Source organism: Triticum aestivum, chromosome 6A (assembly GCF_018294505.1).
Source record: "Triticum aestivum cultivar Chinese Spring chromosome 6A, IWGSC CS RefSeq v2.1, whole genome shotgun sequence".
Taxonomy (NCBI): domain Eukaryota; kingdom Viridiplantae; phylum Streptophyta; class Magnoliopsida; order Poales; family Poaceae; genus Triticum; species Triticum aestivum.
In genome coordinates, this window is record NC_057809.1 from 33257304 (window position 1) to 33276000 (window position 18697).

Below are 18697 nucleotides of genomic sequence, written 5' to 3' on the forward strand. Positions count from 1 at the left end.
GTTTAGTAGCAAAGTAATATGATAGTGATGGTAACGGTAACAAAAGAGTAACGAAAGAAAAGTAATGTTTTTGGTATTTTGTAGTGATTGTAACAATAGCAACGGGAAAGTAAATAAGCGTAAACCAGTATATGGAAAGCTCGTAGGCATCGGATCAATGATGGATAATTATGCCGGATGCGGTTCATCATGTAACAGTCATAACATAGGGTGACACAGAACTAGCTCCAATTCGTCAATGTAATGTAGGCATGTATTCCGAATATAGTCATACGTGCTTATGGAAAAGAACTTGCATGACATCTTTTGTCCTACCCTCCCGTGGCAGCGGGGTCCTAATGGAAACTAAGGGATATTAAGGCCTCCTTTTAATAGAGAACCGGAACAAAGCATTAACACATAGTGAATACATGAACTCCTCAAACTACGTCATCACCGGTAAGTATCCCGATTATTGTCACTTCGGGGTTAACGGATCATAACACATAATAGGTGACTATAGACTTGCAAGATAGGATCAAGAACTCTCATATATTAATGAAAATATAATAGGTTCAGATCTGAAATCATGGCACTCGGGCCCTAGTGACAAGCATTAAGCATAGCAAAGTCATAGCAACATCAATCTCAGAACATAGTGGATACTAGGGATCAAATCCTAACAAAACTAACTCAATTACATGATAAATCTCATCCAACCCACCACCGTCTAGCAAGTCTACGATGGAATTACTCACGCACGGCGGTGAGCATCATGAAATTGGTGATGGAGGATGGTTGATGATGACTACGACGACGAATCCCCCTCTCCGAAGCCCCGAACGGACTCCAGATCAGCCCTCCCGAGATGTTTTAGGGCTTGGCGGCGGCTCCGTATCGTAAAACGCGATGATTTCTTCTCTCTTATTTTTTTTCTCCCCGAAAGCAGTTATATAGAGTTGGAGTTGGAGTCGGGAGGTCTCCAGGGGGCCCACGAGGTAGGGGGCGCGCCCTAGGGGGGCGCCCACAACCCTCGTGGCAAGGGTGTGGGCCCCCTGGTCTTAATCTTTGGCGAGGATTTTTTATTATTTATTGTAAGATATTCCGTGGAGTTTCAGGTCATTCCTAGAATTTTTGTTTTCTGCACATAAAACAACATTGTGGCAATTCTACTGAAAACAGCGTTAGTCCGGGTTAGTTCCATTCAAATCATACAAGTTAGAGTCCAAAACAAGGGCAAAAGTGTTTGGAAAAGTAGATACGACGGAGACGTATCAACTCCCCCAAGCTTAAACCCTTGCTTGTCCTCAAGCAATTCAGTTGACAAACTGAAAGAAATAAAGAAAACTTTTACAAACTCTGTTTGCTCTTATTATTGTAAATATGTCAAGCTAGCATTCAAGTTTTCAGCAAAGATTATAACTGACCACATTCGCAATAACACATAGGTCTCAAGTTTACTCATATCAATAGCATAATCAACTAGCGAGCCATAATAATAAAACTCGGATGACAACACTTTCTCAAAACAATCATAATATGATATAACAAGATGGTATCTCGCTAGCCCTTTCTGAGACCACAAAACATAAATGCAGAGACCTTTAAAGATCAAGGACTGACTAGACATTGTAATTCATGGTAAAAGAGATCCAATCATAGTCACACCCAATGTAAACTAACAATAATGAATGCAAATGACAGCGGTGCTCTCCAATTGGTGCTTTTTAATAAGAGGGTGATGACTCAACATAAAAGTAAATAGATAGGCCCTTCGCAGAGGGAAGCAGGGATTTGTAGACGTGCCAGAGCTCGGTTTTGAAATAGAGGTGAATAATATTTTGAGCGGTATACTTTCATTGTCAACATAACAACCAAGAGATAGTGATATCTTCCATGGTACACACATTATAGGCGGTTCCCAATCAGAATGGTAAAGTTTATACTCCCCCTCCATCAACAAACATCAATCCATGGCTTGCTAGAAACAACGAGTGCCTCCAACATACATCAGGTCCCAGGGGGAGTTTTGTTTTGCAATTATTTTTGATTTAGTTTGCATAAAGCATGGGACTGGGCATCCCGGCGACCAGCCATTTTCTCGTGAGTGAGGAGCGGAGTCCACTCCTCTTGAGAATAACCCGCCTAACATGGAAGATACAGACAACCCTAGTTGATACATGAGCTATTCGAGCATACAAAACAGGATGATTATTTGAATGTTTAGAGTTTGGCACATACAAATTTATTTGGAACGGCAGGTAGATACCGCATATAGGAAGGTATACTGGACTCATCTGGAATAACTTTGGGGTTTAAGGGGTTTGGATGCACAAGCAGTATTCCCGCTTAGTACAGGTGAAGGGTAGCAAAAGACTGGGAAGCGACCAACTAGAGAGCAACAACAGCCATGTACATGCATTAAAATTAATAAACATTGGATGCAAGCATGAGTAGGATATAATCCACCAGGAACATAAATATCATGAAGGCTATTTTGATTTGTTTCAACAACATGCGTGAACATGTGCCAAGTCAAGTCACTTAAATCATTCAGAGGAGGATACCACCCTATCATACCACATCATAACCATTTTAATAGCATGTTGGCACGCAAGGTAAACCATTATAACTCATTGCTAATCAAGCATGGCACAAGCAACTATGATCTCTAATTGTCATTGCAAACATGTTTATTCATAACAAGCTGAATCAAGAACGATGAACTCATCATATTTACAAAAACAAAAGAGGTCGAGTTCGTACCAGCTTTTCTCATCTTAGTCAGTCCATCATATATCATCATAATTGCCTTTCACTTGCACGACCGAACAATGTGAATAATAATAAGAGTGCACGTGCAATGGACTAAGCTGGAATCTGCGAGCATTCAATAAACAGGAGAAGACAAAGCAATATGGGCTCTTGGTTAAATCAACAATAAAGCATATACGAGCCACTTCAACAATTTAATCATGGTCTTCTCCTACTGACCCCCAAAGAAAAGAAAAGGATTAAAACTATTTACACGGGAAAGCTCCCAACAAGCAAAAAAAGAACGGGAAATATTTTTGGGTTTTCTTTTTAATTACTACTACAAGCATGGAAAGTAAATTAATTAAAAGCTACAACTATTTTTTTATTTTTTCTTAAGGTTTATTAAACACACAAGAAGAAAGCATAAAAGGAAATAAACTAGCATGGATGATACAATGAAAAAGTATGAGCACCGACATCTAGCAATGAGTGTGTGTGAACATAAATGTAATGGCGGTGAGAAATACATACTCCCCCAAGTTTAGGCTTTTGGCCTAAGTTGATCTACGGCCATGACTGGCCTGACTGATATCCATAATAATAGTTGTTGGGATCGTACTGTGATGCAGCAGCTATCGCCTCCTGAGCTGCAGCGTGGCGACGAGCGGCCTCCTCTCGCACTCATCTGCCTCCTCTCTGGTAATAGTATATCCTCCTCTTGCCTGATAATCAAATAAAGCAGGAGCAGGGAGAGTAAGACGGACAACACGACGTCTGACAAAGATTAGTCGGTACTGGAGAGGTGATTCGTTCCTCTCGACAAAATGGTGAGAAACCATAGAATCAAAATCTAAATAAGCAGGAGGCAACTCCATGTCTCCTTCACGAATGTCTATCTCAAGAAATTTAGCTAAGCGGGTTGCATAAATTCCTCCAAAGAAATCTCCATCATATATATTATGATGCAACCTACGAGCTACAATGGCTCCCATATGATAAGATTGGTCTCCTGACACAGCACTCCTGAGAATGCTAAGGTCAGGGATACACATGTGACATGCTTCATCCTTAGCATTTATGCACCTACCTATGAAGAGAGCAAAATAATGTATAGCAGGAAAGTGAATGCTCCCTATGGTAGCTTGCGTTATATCTCTAGATTCCCCTACAGTTATACTAGCAAGAAAGTTTCTAAATTCAGATTTAGGGGGATCTCTAACACTATCCCATTGTGGAAGTTTGCAAGCAAAAGTGAAATCCTCTAAGTCCATGGTATAAGATTTGTCATAAAGATCAAACATGACTGAAGGAGAATTACGCGAAGATGAATACTCAAACCTCCTCACAAAAGAGCTTGTGAGATCATGATATTGGGGGCATTTGTCTGCCTCAAAGTCCTCAAGAACGGCATTACACAAATATGCGTTAAATTCTTCTTTAAGTCCCGCTCGATCCATAAAATTTTCAGAAGGTCACTCACAAGGACGCACTGGAGCGTCTCTTGGTGGCTCTTCGTCAGCATCAGCATTGCAAGTCTAGGTCCTTGCTTCCTTGAAGAACCACCTTGGAACATTTTCCTAAGCATATTTCTTCCTCTGAAAAATTCTAAATAAATTTAGTAACTTCAAAATAAAAGTAAACCAAACTCAATAATATTGATAGCAACCACTCATACAAGTGCCTAGGGCCTATATCATGCATCAAAACTACTTTTAACCATATAAATTTGACATGCAAGCTCAAGAACAGGGTCACCTAAGTAGCAAAAATTTGCAATGAATAAAGCGCTAGAACAAAAACTAATTGGACCAATGGAGGAGTCACATACCAAGGGACAATCTCGCCAAGCAGTTTTGTGAGAGGTGCTTTGAGCAAGGAGATCGAAAATGGCAGCAAAGTGGGCTGGAACTCGTGCTTGAGTTGGTTTTTCGTGTTTGTGGGAGGAAGAAGAAGAGGATGGGTGCAGAAATAAGTGGAGGAGGGCCACCGTGGGCCCACGAGGCAGGGGGACGCGCCCTAGGGGGTGGGCGCGTCCTCCACCCTCGTGGCAAGGTGGTTGGCCCCCTGATGTGTTCTTTGTTCCATAAATTCTCAAATATTCTAGAAAAAATCTTATTTAATTTTCAGGGCATTTGGAGAACTTTTATTTTCGAGGTATTTTTATATTGCACGGATAATCAGATAACAGACAGAACATTATTTATTTTTACTTTATTTCAACTAAATAACAGAAAGTATAGAGAGGGTACAAAAGGTTGTGCTTCTAGTTTCATCCATCTCATGCTCGTCAAAAGGAATCCACTAACAAGGTTGATCAAGTCTTGTTAACAAACTCATTCCGATTAACATGAAACCGGAGAAATTTTGAATAACACTAGGTTACCTCAACGGGGATATGCACATCCCCAATAATAAGTATATCATATTTCTTCTTGACAGTAGGAAGAGGAAATTCAAAACCTCCAAATATAATCGATGGAATTTTTCCGATAGAATTGATACTATGAACTTGAGGTTGTTTCCTCAGAAAGTGTACAGTATGCTCATTACCATTAACATGAAAAGTGACATTGCCTTTGTTGCAATCAATAACAGCCCCTGCAGTATTAAGAAAAGGTCTTCCAAGAATAATAGACATACTATCATCCTCGGGAATATCAAGAATAACAAAGTCCCTTAAAATAGTAACGTTTGCAACCACAACAGGCACATCCTCACAAATAACGACAGGTATAGCAGTTGATTTATCAGCCACTTGCAAAGATATTTCAGTAGGTGTCAACTTATTCAAGTCAAGTCTACGATATAAAGAGAGAGGCATAACACTAACACCGGCTCCAAGATCACATAAAGCAGTTTTAACATAGTTTTTTTTAATGGAGCATGGTATAGTGGGTACTCCTGGATCTCCAAGTTTCTTTGGTATTCCACCCTTAAAATTATAATTAGCAAGCATGGTGGAAATTTCATCTTCTGGTATCTTTCTTTTATTTGTAACAATATCTTTCATGTACATAGCATAAGGATTCATTTTGAGCATATCAGTCAATCGCATACGCAAAAGGATAGGTCTAATCATTTCAGCAAAGCACTCAAAATCCTCATCATCCTTTTTCTTGGATGGTTTGGGAGGAAAAGGCATGGGTTTCTGAACCCAAGGCTCTCTTTCTTTACCATGTTTCCTAACAACAAAGTCTTTCTTATCATAACATTGATTCTTTGATTGTGGGTTATCAAGATCAGCAGCAGGTTCAATTTCTACATCATTATCATTACTAGGTTGAGCATCATTATGAACATCATCATCAACATTTTCATTAGGTTCATGTTCATTGCCAGATTGTGTTTCAGCATCAGACATAGAGATATCATTTGAATTATCAGGTGGTTCAGCAATAGGTTCACTAGAAGTTTGCACAATTCTATCATTTTTCTTTTTCTTCTTTTTAGAAGAACTAGGTGCATCAATTTTATTTCTCTGAGAATCTTGCTCAATTCTCTTAGGGTGGCCTTCAGGATACAAAGGTTCCTGAGTCATTCTACCAGTTCTAGTAGCCACTTTAACACCATAATCATTTTTCTTACTTCAATTCTCTTAGGGTGGCCTTCAGGATACAAAGGTTCCTGAGTCATTCTACCAGTTCTAGTAGCCACTTTAACACCATAATCATTTTTCTTACTGCTCATCTCATTGAGCAATTCCTTTTGAGCTTTAAGTACTTGTTCTACTTGAGTGGTAACCATAGAAGCATGTTTGCTAACAAGATTAATTTCACCTCTATTATTAGCCACATAATCACCCAAGTATTTAATCATATCAGCATCTTGTTTTAATTGTATCCCAAAATAAGCATTGAAGTCTTCTTGTTTAAACATAAAATTATCAAACTCATCCAAGCATTGAATAGCAGTTTTAGTAGGAGGGATTTTAGCTTTATCATATCTATAGAGAGAATTTACCTTTACTACCTGTGTCGGGTTATCGGGGTCTGGAGGTTCTTCAATAAATAAAGGATTAAGATCATATGTTTCTTCAATAGGCGGTAAATTAAGACCATGTATTTCTTCAATAGGAGGTAAATTCTTAACATCTTCAGCTTTAATACCTTTTTCTTTCATAGATTTCTTTGCCTCTTGCATATCTTCGGGACTGAGAAATGGAACACCTCTCTTCTTCGGAGTTGGTTTAGGAATAGGATCATTAATTGGAGCAGGAGCTGGCTCAGGAGGTGCCCAATTATTTTCATTTGTCAACATATTATTCAATAAGATTTCAGCTTCATCCGGTGTTCTTTCCCTGAAAAGAGAACCGTCACAACTATCCAGGTAATCTCTGAAAGCATCGGTTAGTCCATTATAAAAGATATCAAGTATTTTATTTTTCTTAAGAGGATGATCAAGCAAGGCATGAAGTAACTTGAGAAGCCTTGCCCAAGCTTGTGGGACACTCTCTTCTTTAATTTGCATGAAGTTGTATATTTCCTTTAAAGCAGATTGTTTCTTATGGGCAGGGAAACATTTAGCAGAGAAATAGTAAATCATATCCTGGGGACTACGCACACAACCATGATCAAGAGAATTAAACCATATCTTAGCATCACCCTTTAATGAGAACGGAAATATTTTAAGGATATAAAAGTAGCGAGATCTCTCATCATTAGTGAACAGGGTGGCTATATCATTTAATTTAGTAAGATGTGCCACAACAGTTTCAGATTCATAGCCATGAAAAGGATCAGATTCAACCAAAGTAATTATATCAGGATCAACAGAGAATTCATAATCCTTATCAGCAACACAGATAGGTGAAGTAGCAAAAGTAGGGTCATGTCTCATCCTAGCATTTAGAGATTGCTTATTCCATTTAGCTAATAACCTTTTGAGTTCATATCTATCTTTGCAAGCTAAAATAGCTAAATAAGCTTCTTGATCAAATAAATAACCCTCAGGAATAGCAAGCAATTCTTCATCATCACTTTCATCTTCATAATCAGATTCAATATTTTCAATCTCTCTAGCCCTAGCAAGTTGTTCCTCGAGAAAATCATCAAGTGGCACAGTAGTATCAAGCATAGAAGTAGTTTCATCATAAGTATCATGTATAGCAGAGGTATCATCATCAATAACATACGACATATCAGAACGAATAGCAGAAGCAGGTTTAGGTGTCGCAAGCTTACTCATAACAGAAGATGAATCAAGTGCAGAGCTAGATGGCAGTTCCTTACCTCCCCTCATAGTTGAGGGATAGATTGTTGTCTTAGCGTCTTTCAAATTCTTCATAGTGTCTAGTAGATATAGATCCCAAGTGACTCAAAGAATAGAGTTATGCTCCCCGGCAACGGCGCCAGAAATTAGTCTTGGTAACCCACAAGTATAGAGGATCGCAACAGCTTTCGACGGTAGAGTATTCAAGCCAAATTTATTGATTCAACACAAGGGGAGCCAAAGAATATTCTCAAGTATTAGCAGCTGAGTTGTCAATTCAACCACACCTGGAAACTTAGTATCTGCAGCAAAGTGTTTAGTAGCAAAGTAATATGATAGTGATGGTAATGATAACAAAAAAGTAACGAAAGAAAAGTAATATTTTTGGTATTTTGTAGTGATTGTAACAATAGCAACGGGAAAGTAAATAAGTGTAAACCAGTATATGGAAAGCTCGTAGGCATCGGATCAATCATGGATAATTATGGCGGATGCGGTTCATCATGTAACAGTCATAACATAGAGTGACACAGAACTAGCTCCAATTCGTCAATGTAATGTAGGCATGTATTCCGAATATAGTCATACGTGCTTATGGAAAAGAACTTGCATGACATCTTTTGTCCTACCCTCCCGTGGCAGCGGGGTCCTAATGGAAACTAAGGGATATTAAGGCCTCCTTTTAATAGAGAACCGGAACAAAGCATTAACACATAGTGAATACATGAACTCCTCAAACTGCGGTCATCACCGGTAAGTATCCCGACTATTGTCACTTCGGGGTTAACGGATCATAACACATAATAGGTGACTATAGAATTGCAAGATAGGATCAAAAACTCTAATATATAATGAAAACATAATAGGTTCAGATCTGAAATCATGGCACTTGGGCCCTAGTGACAAGCATTAAGCATAGCATAGTCATAGCAACATCAATCTCAAAACATAGTGGATACTAGGGATCAAACCCTAACAAAACTAACTCGATTACATGATAAATCTCATCCAACCCATCACCGTCCAGCAAGCCTACGATGGAATTACTCACGCACGGCGGTGAGCATCATGAAATTGGTGATGGAGGATGGTTGATAATGACTACGGCGACGAATCCCCCTCTTCGGAGCCCCGAACGGACTCTAGATCAGCCCTCCCAAGAGGTTTTAGGGCTTGGTGGCGGCTCCGTATCGTAAAACGCGATGATTTCTTCTCTCTTATTTTTTTCTCCCCGAAAGCAGTTATATAGAGTTGGAGTTGGAGTCGGGAGGTCTCCAGGGGGCCCACGAGGTAGGGGGCGCGCCCTAAGGGGGGCGCCCCCACCCTCGTGGCAAGGGTGTAGGCCCCCTGGTCTTCATTTTTGGCGAGGATTTTTTATTATTTATTGTAAGATATTCCGTGGAGTTTCAGGTCATTCCGAAAACTTTTGTTTTCTGCACATAAAACAACATCATGGCAATTCTGCTGAAAACAGCGTCAGTCCGGGTTAGTTTCATTCAAATCATACAAGTTAGAGTCCAAAATAAAGGCAAAAGTGTTTGAAAAAGTAGATACGACGGAGACGTATCAATTACCAGCAACTTTCCAAATCCCTTGTCAGATACACCATTCTCTGCTTTCCATTGCAGCAATTTCAGTGTGGTGCCCAACTTTTTCTTGTCGGGTTCGCAATTCGGGTACAACAATTTCTTGTGATCCTCTAACATGCGCTGCAACTTCTTCTTCTCTAAATCACTTGCGCAGTTTCTCTTTGCATCTGCAATGGCCCGACCTAGATCATCAGCAGGCTCATCTGATGCCTCTTCTTCAGCTTTTTCCCGCATTGCCGGTCAGCTTCTTCCCCCATTGTTGTATCATCGTATTCAGGGAACCCATCATGGTCAGGATAGCTGTCGTCGTCCTCTTCTTCTTCATTGTCTTCCATCATAACCCTTTTTTCTCCGTGCTTGGTCCAAACATTATAGTGGAGCATGAAACTGGACTCAAACAGGTGGACGTGAATGGTTCTTGACTTAGAGTAATTGTTATCATTCTTACAGCCAACACATGGACAAGGCATAAAGCCATCCGCCCGCTTGTTTGCCTCAGCTGCAAGCAGAAAAGTTTGCACGCCATTAATGAACTCGGAAGAACATCGGTTATCGTACATCCATTGTCGACTCATCTTCATTACACAACACCGAAAAGATCAAATTAATACAAATTCATACATAAAGTTCATACAACACTAAATGCAACAAACAAATAACTCTCTAGCTAAAGAATTTAAATGCAACAACAAATGCGATCAAGATCGCAACTAAGGTAACAATTGATCCAACATCATAATGATACCAAGCCTCACTATGAATGGCATATTTTCTAATCTTTCTAATCTTCAAGCGCATTTTCTCCATCTTAATCTTGTGATGATCGATGACATCGACAACATGCAACTACAATTCCATCTTCTCCCCCTCAATTCTTTTCAATTTTTTCTTTCAAATCCTCATTTTCTCTTTCAACTAAATTTAACCTCTCGACAATAGGGTCGGTTGGAATTTCCGGTTCACATATCTCCTACATACAAATATCTATGTCAGCTTGATGGGCATAATTTGTCAAAAACACGAAATGCAACAAATAGTTTTAAAAGAGAATATACCACATCCGAATCATAACCCGGACGAGGACCGACGGAGACGGATATCAAAACCATGGCACTATGTATAACAAACAACGTACGGGTAAGATAATTATACGAGTAACTATATATCCAAATCACACAAACATCAATTTTTTATATAAAACATTCATGAACAAGAGGCTCACCACAAGGTGGTGTCGGTGACGGGACGGTGCGGGTATATATATATATATATATATATAATTCCTCTCAAATTACTAAACTTACAAATCAATCACTATAGCTAATCTAGCAATAAGATGAAAGGACAAAGTTGCTAACCTTTGTGATCATTTGAATGGATGGGGGCCTTCAAATCTTGACAAATTTTGGGCAAAATGTATAATGAGCTTGAGAGGAAGAGGGGAAGAACAGAGCGAGCTCGAATGGACAAATGGCGCATGTAGGACGACCTTTAGTACCGGTTCGTGATACGACCCGATACTAAAGGTGCTAGAGGGGCCCCGGACTAACAACATCCTGCCACCACTCACTTTAGTACCGGTTCATGGTGCTAAAGGTTCGCCACGAACCGGTACTAATGAGAGCGGCCGGCTAGCCGTTGGAACCGATACTAATGCACACATTAGTGCCGGCTCAAAACCAAACCGGCACTAATGTGCTTCACATTTGACCCATTTTTTACTAGTGCAAGTTCAGTTGACATAGTCACTGCCAGAAACCCTAATCAGTTCGGTCTCACCGATGGAATCTCAATCTCACCGAGATGGGCTTGAAAACTCTGTTACCTATTGCAATATTTTCAGTCCCACCGAATATACAATTGGCCCCATCGAGTTTGCTTGACCAACTCTCTGTTTCGCTTATTACCCAAATCAGTCCCACCAAGTTTGAGTAATCGATCAAACCGAATTTTGAATTTACCCTAACCCATGACAGTGTCATTTTAAATCCACTCTCGTGCTGATCATTATGGTCTCTTTTTTGTTTGTGTTTTGCAAAGTTCAGTTGGTAAATAAACATTGCCCACATTTCTATAGAGAAAGAAAAGTACCAGTACAGCATTACATGAAATCTGCTTGTCAAAAATTGCAGCTGCCATTATAAAAATCAGACTTGAACAATTAAGGCCTGATAGATTCAGAAACAACTTTCACTTACTATAGATAGCTTGTTCACTTGGGTTTAAGTCAGATAGGAAGATTCCAAGATTCATAGTAACCTGAATTGTCATGGTTCCAGAATTCTGCAATTAAGCCTATTCTGCAATTCTGGAGGCAAACTTGTTCATTCTGTACATCCGTAGCAGAAAATGATGAATGTTCTTTCAGCATTGCTAAACCCGTCATAAGAGTGTTCTGTACATCAGTAGCAGAAAATGATGAATGTTCTTTCAGCATTGCTAGATGTGGTAGAGACACGGCATGCAAGAGATAGAAAAGAGAAGAGCAATACCAATACAATACAGCCACCCAGAAAAGAGAAGACTCCTGCCTCCATGGATGGCTGTGTGCATCGCTTGACGCAGAGGTCGGGGGTTATCCTCCTTATCAAAAAAAAATATGGATCACCTCAGACACCATGAGCTTTGCGCCCTGTTGTGGCACCTCCGTTTTTTCCTCCGTTACCTCTGCATGCCATATGAGAGACCAGTGAGCTGGGATCGCAGCTCGAAACATGCCATATTTTCTGGCCTTCTGGATCCCCCAAAGTGTCCAACAGTCGCCATCTTCCTTTCCCAAGTAGGGAGAGATTTCTGAAACAACAATCAGCCGACATCAATTGGCAACAGAAGCCAATTGCACAACTTATATTGAGCTGGCAAACTGTCTACATGCCCTACAGTAAAAGTCCACCTTTTCAGCTCAAACTTTGCTGGCCCTCCTTCAGAGTGAAGAGCCCCCAGCCGGTGCCATCCCAAGTTGCCTCTAATTATCTACTAGACAGGAAACGATTGTCTATTGATTTCTTGATATTGATGAGGAAAGCTACACCACTTTTCTCATTTGCTGGGACAGCTGAGAAATGATAACTTCACAATGCGCCTAGTGAAAAATACTGAAATCTTCTTGCAAGGAACCACCTACTAAATAGCATTTTTAGTGCATCGAAGATTCGCCTGATCTCGTAATATCTCTATTCCAACATGTGGTGTCAACATGACATGAGGATGGAAAATTTCAAAACCGTGCCATCAAGGAATGGAGAGTATCAGTTTCATCAGGAGCTAGCAACGACCAGAGGAACGAAAGAGCACTTTGATGTGGTTGTAGTTTGGGCTATCTTGTGCTGAATCCCCGTACGTGGCACCATACCTGTCCATGTTCAAACCCAGCCACTGTTTATTTGGACTCATCAATTTATAGTCCTGTTCAATCCCCTAAATCTCTCATCATTAGGCTCTCCTCTTCGTGTAAAAGTTCAGTTGGTATACAACCTTGCTGAGTTTGATCTGGAAACAGAAGCAATACTACATCATCCTCCAGTTGGTGCTGCTCTCCTGGTCGTCCTCATGGCCGCGGTGGTCTTTCCGTCTCTGCTCCATAGAGATGATTGTAATGATCTTAGGGATTAATTCAGGAGCTGTATTTCATTATCAACTTTCAGCACATTGCCTTCATGCAGTAAGTTCACTAGTGAAGTTTATTTATCTACTCTAAATGGATATGCATAAATGTTGCAGAAATGAATTGCAGAAATAAGAATGATGCTAATCAACTAGCATCTCCACTTGGATTTCATCACCGTGCCTTCAATACATTAGATACTAAATGTACGCTTTACACTTCAATGTAAAACAGTTTTATCCGCTGACACTGTAAAATGACATTTCCCTTTTGGTGAACCTGTATGAAAACATGCCTATTTTAATAGACTAAATTGGACATTGAAAACGACAGGAGAACCAAAATCCTCTAATCACTGATGTATAAGATAGAAAGTGATTTCTCATCATAATTAGTTAAGCCCAGTCCCAACGTTCTGAAAACATAAGACCTCTTGTCACACATATGCTGCTATGATAATGGAAAATGTTGATACTTTTCTCAGTATAATAGTTGTGGCTCTGAAGAGACTGGAGTGAAATTGTAAATAAAAGTTTAGCCTATTAGCTGCTGGCAACTTACTGCTCAGATTTGAGTTAACCTGGCTCCTGAAAGATTCTAAATGCTTACTATAGCTTCAGACTTGAATTGGGTATAATAAGTTTCAGAGTTCACACATGAAGTTTGAAAGATTCATGGCTAACGTTCAGCTCTGATTCGAATTCAGAGTTCAGACTTCAGAGTACAAAATTTACATACCGCCTACTTTTTACATGCATGCGTGACTCGTTCAGATTGTTTACATCCAAGTGAAGATGCACCAAAATGTAGAAAATTGATTAAAGCACCAGATGCTGCTAGTTTATTCAAAGCTATAGTACAATACTAGAAGGATTACTTACTTGCAAGATGCAAAAAAGAGAAAAGTAGGAGCTTCCCTGAATAAAACTCATGCATTGTCAGGCCATACTTGTTGCTGAAGCTTCAGGGTGTCAAAACTAACAGAACCTTCAGAATAATGTATAGTACAGCCAAGCCATTGCCGCCATGTTTCGTCTCGTTTCCTGGAAGAAGAAAAAAGCACCATCTACATCCGGTTTCAGCACATCTTCACCTGGAAGAAAGAAAGCACCATCCACATTCAGTAAATCAGCATGCTTCTATTGCCCAGCCCTTTTCAACATCTTCTCACCTGGTGGTAAGTCACTTCATCATTCGACCCATTCCCCCCGCCTAGATTTCATTAATCTTGTTTCTACAATTTCAACAAGTACCAGAGAAGGGACACACAGTTGATCTTTAAATCACATCTCTTCGCAGGTATTAGCATCGACCATCTCCTTTGCCCTCTGCTTTTCAGCACCATACCATACAAGCATCGGTTTGCTTCTCTGGTACGAATACCAGGGCACTTGAAATATCTGTTACGTAGTGTATACAAATTGGCAATCAACAGAAACGCTACTATCCTACTACTCAACTAGCCAGTTTCGAGATCAGATGGCCCAAGAAAAGAATCGACCATACACGAGACAAATAAATAAATAAACTGATACAAACTACTCGTAAATAATGGCCGTCTTCAACAATAGTTAATATCTCATAAACAAAATTACTGCACGAAGGAAAAGGTATTTAGCTTAGATGAACTAGAGCAAGCAACCAACAAACTAGATCAAAACTGCATCATTGGCAGTGATCAGCAAACTGTAGCCAACTGGCCACCAACAGACCCAAAATTGTTTCCCACGGAAAAAGGGGTCCAAAAATTTCATGCAAAGGAAAGGTTGAGACTTCATATCATCTTCATGGCCAAAATGAGAACATTCTTTCATGGAAAGATAGATAGAGGGTTGCATTCAAAACTGAAATGGCCATTTCAGAACATACAAACAGAGAATGTGCAGAAATACTACTCATTGATACTTCAAAGCATTTGCAGAATGCCCTGATCTCATACTCTCCTAGTTCCAAGATGTGTGCAATACGACAACACGAGGAAGGACAAGTTCATAGAAGTGCAATGCTTTCTTCTCTACCGAATGACATAATGAACATACCAATTTTCTTATTAGTCTTGGTTCATCTAGCTGGAACCTCCCCTCTGCAAGCTGTTGCATAATCTTCAGCGAGATGCGGTGCAGCATCCTTATGAGGGCATATGAACTTCTCGACGAATACCTTCTCGCTGATCATGACTGCAGCATAGTAGTCCCGGTCGTGATCTAGCAATCCATTTTCCTTGAGAAATCTGACGACGTAGTACCGGGGCCTGAGCCGGCCCTCTAGACTGTAAGTGAGCATTATCGGTCGGTGAGCAATGTATGCTGGTTCCAGTCCCACCTCGGAGATAAGGAAAACCGATTTGCTCTGCAGCAAGTCCTCGGACCTCGTCAGCACCGTTGGAGCCTTAGAAACGGCAATGCCCACCTCGGCATCCGACCACCTGAACGCTTTCTTCAAGTGCTCCACTTTGGCGGTGATTTTCTCCTCGCTGAGGAATGCAACAGCTTGTAGTGCATGTCTGAACATCGGAGATCCACGGTGTACACCAAGACTATCGACGCATGCCACTGCTGTCCGGATGCGTTCCGTGCTGATGCTGAGCGGTGACGGAGTATATGCGTAGAGCTTGGCAATATCGCAAGCACCTAGCCCGCACTCGAGCAGGAAGGAGACATTGGGCTTGACCACCCGCTCCAGGTCGGACCCGAGAACGGAGCCACCCGCTAGAGGTAGGGCTCGAAGGAGGTTCTCGGAGGAGCCGAAGAGGGGCAAGCAGTACTGCAGCCCGGCGATGATGGATCTACAGCGGAAAGTGACACCGATGAGTGAGACGAGGCGCGCGATCTGAGAACGCGAGAGGCCGAGGCCGGTGAGCCCAGCGACGACGGAGGCCAGGGTTTTCTCCACGCTGGCACAGAGGAACTTGGGGTCCTTGGCGACGACGGCGGCGACGTCGGCGGGGGAGAGGCCGAGGCCGGCGAGGAAGGCAAGGACGGCGTCGGGCTTGGTGGGGGATTTGAGGTGGGAGAGCTTGGGGGAGGCCTTGAGGGCCTGGGGTCGGGTGAGGCCGCAGGTGGAGACGAGGTACTCCTCCACGGCGAATCTAGGGTTCCGGGAGACGGCGGGCGCGGCGGCGGAGATGAGGCGGCTGAGGTGGGAGATGGGAGAGGCAAAGGGAGAAGAGAGGATCTGGGAGAGGAGGCTGCGACGGAGCCGGAGCATGGCGCCGCAGTGGAGGGTGGAGATGGCAAGCGCGGCGGCGGCGGCGATGGAATGGGGAAAGCTCGATGGGCGGTGGTGGACTGGAATGAAAAGATGAAGTGCGCTGCGTGGGTGTTGAGGTCTGGTTCAACCCAACCCAAGTGGCCCCCACTCGCCAGTCTAAAAATGAACTACTCCCTCCATTCCAAAATATAGTGCGCCCGCGTTTCCCGAGGTCCAACTTTGACCGTAAATTTAACCAACGAGACCAATTGCGGCGGGAGAAAAAATTATATAATTGAAACTTCTTTCGAATACGAATTCATTGATATAATTTTTGCTTCCGGCACAATCGGTCGTGATAGTTAAATTTACAGTCAAAGTTGAAGCACGTGAATAGAGGAAGCACTACATTGTGGAATGAAGGGAGTAGTAAGTAGATGCGTTAGAGCGACTCTTGGCGTGAAGAAAAAACCTTTTTGCAAGTTCCATGCAATTCCCAAAATGAAGAACTTTTATTAAAACATGTATTGTCCTCGACCGTGCAAAAATGCATGAAGATTAACATTTAGAATGAAAGGCAGTCGCTCTTGCTTCATTTTTCTTTTCGACGGCATGCAAGAGAATTGTAACCAACCACTGATGCCCTACTTTTATAATATAGCCAGATGAATATTCGAATACCCCACGCATTCCTGCAGGAATCGTTAATAAATATTTAATGTTAAAAAACATGATCTATAAAAAATATTTAATGTTGTGCAATCTATAAAAAAAACATAGCTTGCACTGAAACTATAACATGTGAGTTCCCTCATAATCAAAATTTCTATTAAAAAAAAGGTCACCTATAAATCATGAGACTCTCTCTTGAGTCTTCTCACCAAAATAATTTTGTGTGTTGTACGAATATTTCTATTAGGCCGTCATTCATGACAGTATACCTAGGCACCTCTGATTTATTTGTATTTAATTTTTGCCTTCTCTCATCTGCAACTATGCATGCTTCTGCATTATGTGAAGGTTAGTTCCATTCCGAAAAAATAAGACCCTGATCATGAGCTTACTGTCTGTGCAGTGGAATTTAATTATGATTAGAAGGCTAAAAACTGACAACAAGAGGGAGAAGCACAAGACTGAAGGAAATATGCCCTAGAGGCAATAATAAAGTTATTATTTATTTCCTTATTTCATGATAAATGTTTATTATTCATGCTAGAATTGTATTAACTGGAAACATAATACATGTGTGAATACATAGACAAACAGAGTGTCACTAGTATGCCTCTACTTGACTAGCTCGTTGATCAAAGATGGTTATGTTTCCTAACCATAGACATGAGTTGCCATTTGATTAACGGGGTAACATCATTAGGAGAATGATGTGATTGACTTGACCCATTCCATTAGCTTAGCACTTGATCGTTTAGTATGTTGCTATTGCTTTCTTCATGACTTATACATGTTCCTATGACTATGAGATTATGCAACTCCCATTTACCGGAGGAACACTTTGTGTGCTACCAAACGTCATAACGTAACTAGGTGATTATAAAGGTGCTCTACAGGTGTCTCCGAAGGTACTTGTTGGGTTGGCGTATTTCGAGATTAGGATTTGTCACTCCGATTGTCGGAGAGGTATCTCTGGGCCCACTCGGTAATGCACATCACTATAAGCCTTGCAAGCATTGCAACTAATGAGTTAGTTGCGGGATGATGTATTACGGAATGAGTAAAGAGACTTGCCGGTAACGAGATTGAACTAGGTATTGAGATACCAACGATTGAATCTCGGGCAAGTAACATACCGATGACAAAGGGAACAACGTATGTTGTTATGCGGTCTGACCGATAAAGATCTTCGTAGAATATGTGGGAGCCAATATGAGCATCCAGGTTCCGCTATTGGTTATTGACCGGAGACGTGTCTCCGTCATGTCTACATAGTTCTCGAACCCGTAGGGTCCGCACGCTTAACGTTTCGATGACAATTACATTATGAGTTTATATGTTTTGACGTACCGAAGGTTGTTCGGAGTCCCGGATGTGATCACAGACATGACGAGGAGTCTCGAGACATGAAGATTGATATATTGGAAGCCTATGTTTGGATATCGGAAGTGTCCCGGGTGAAATCAGGATTTTACCGGAGTACCGGGAGGTTACCTGAACCCCCAGAAGCTTAATGGGCCATAGTGGGCCTTGTGGAGAAGAGGAGAGGCGGCCAGAGCAGGGCCGCGCGCCCCTCCCCCCTAGTCCGAATAGGACAAGGAGAGGGGGGCGCCCCCCTTCCTTCCTCTCTCCCTCCTCTTTCCCCCTCCTCTCCTAGTCCAACAAGGAAAAGGGAGGGAATCCTACTCCCGGTAGGAGTAGG

At 41.4% G+C, this 18697-nt stretch overlaps 1 protein-coding gene across 4 annotated transcripts; it reads right to left on the minus strand.

The window, feature by feature from the left end:
* Positions 1 to 11883: 11883 nt before the first annotated feature.
* LOC123131830 (uncharacterized) lies at positions 11884 to 16433 on the minus strand. 4 transcript variants are annotated; one of them, XM_044551517.1, is made up of 4 exons: positions 15177 to 16433; positions 14309 to 14537; positions 12026 to 14230; positions 11884 to 11928 (listed from the first exon to the last, which is right to left on the minus strand). In XM_044551517.1, exon 1 carries the CDS (start codon positions 16342 to 16344, stop codon positions 15199 to 15201), a length of 1146 nt encoding a protein of 381 aa, XP_044407452.1. In that variant the 5' UTR covers positions 16345 to 16433; the 3' UTR covers positions 11884 to 11928; positions 12026 to 14230; positions 14309 to 14537; positions 15177 to 15198. The 4 variants fall into 4 exon arrangements, with proteins under 4 accessions (XP_044407452.1, XP_044407451.1, XP_044407453.1 ...); XM_044551516.1 differs by lacking the exon at positions 14309 to 14537; XM_044551518.1 differs by lacking the exon at positions 11884 to 11928 and having other exon boundaries at positions 12190 to 12885; positions 13008 to 14230; positions 14309 to 16433.
* Between the last annotated feature and the right edge of the window lie 2264 nt (positions 16434 to 18697).

What these genes read in the sequence shown, in the direction of transcription:
- LOC123131830 (XM_044551516.1), bottom strand. Translation starts at nt 16,344, where the DNA reads ATGCTCCGGCTCCGTCGCAGCCTCCTCTCCCAGATCCTCTCTTCTCCC.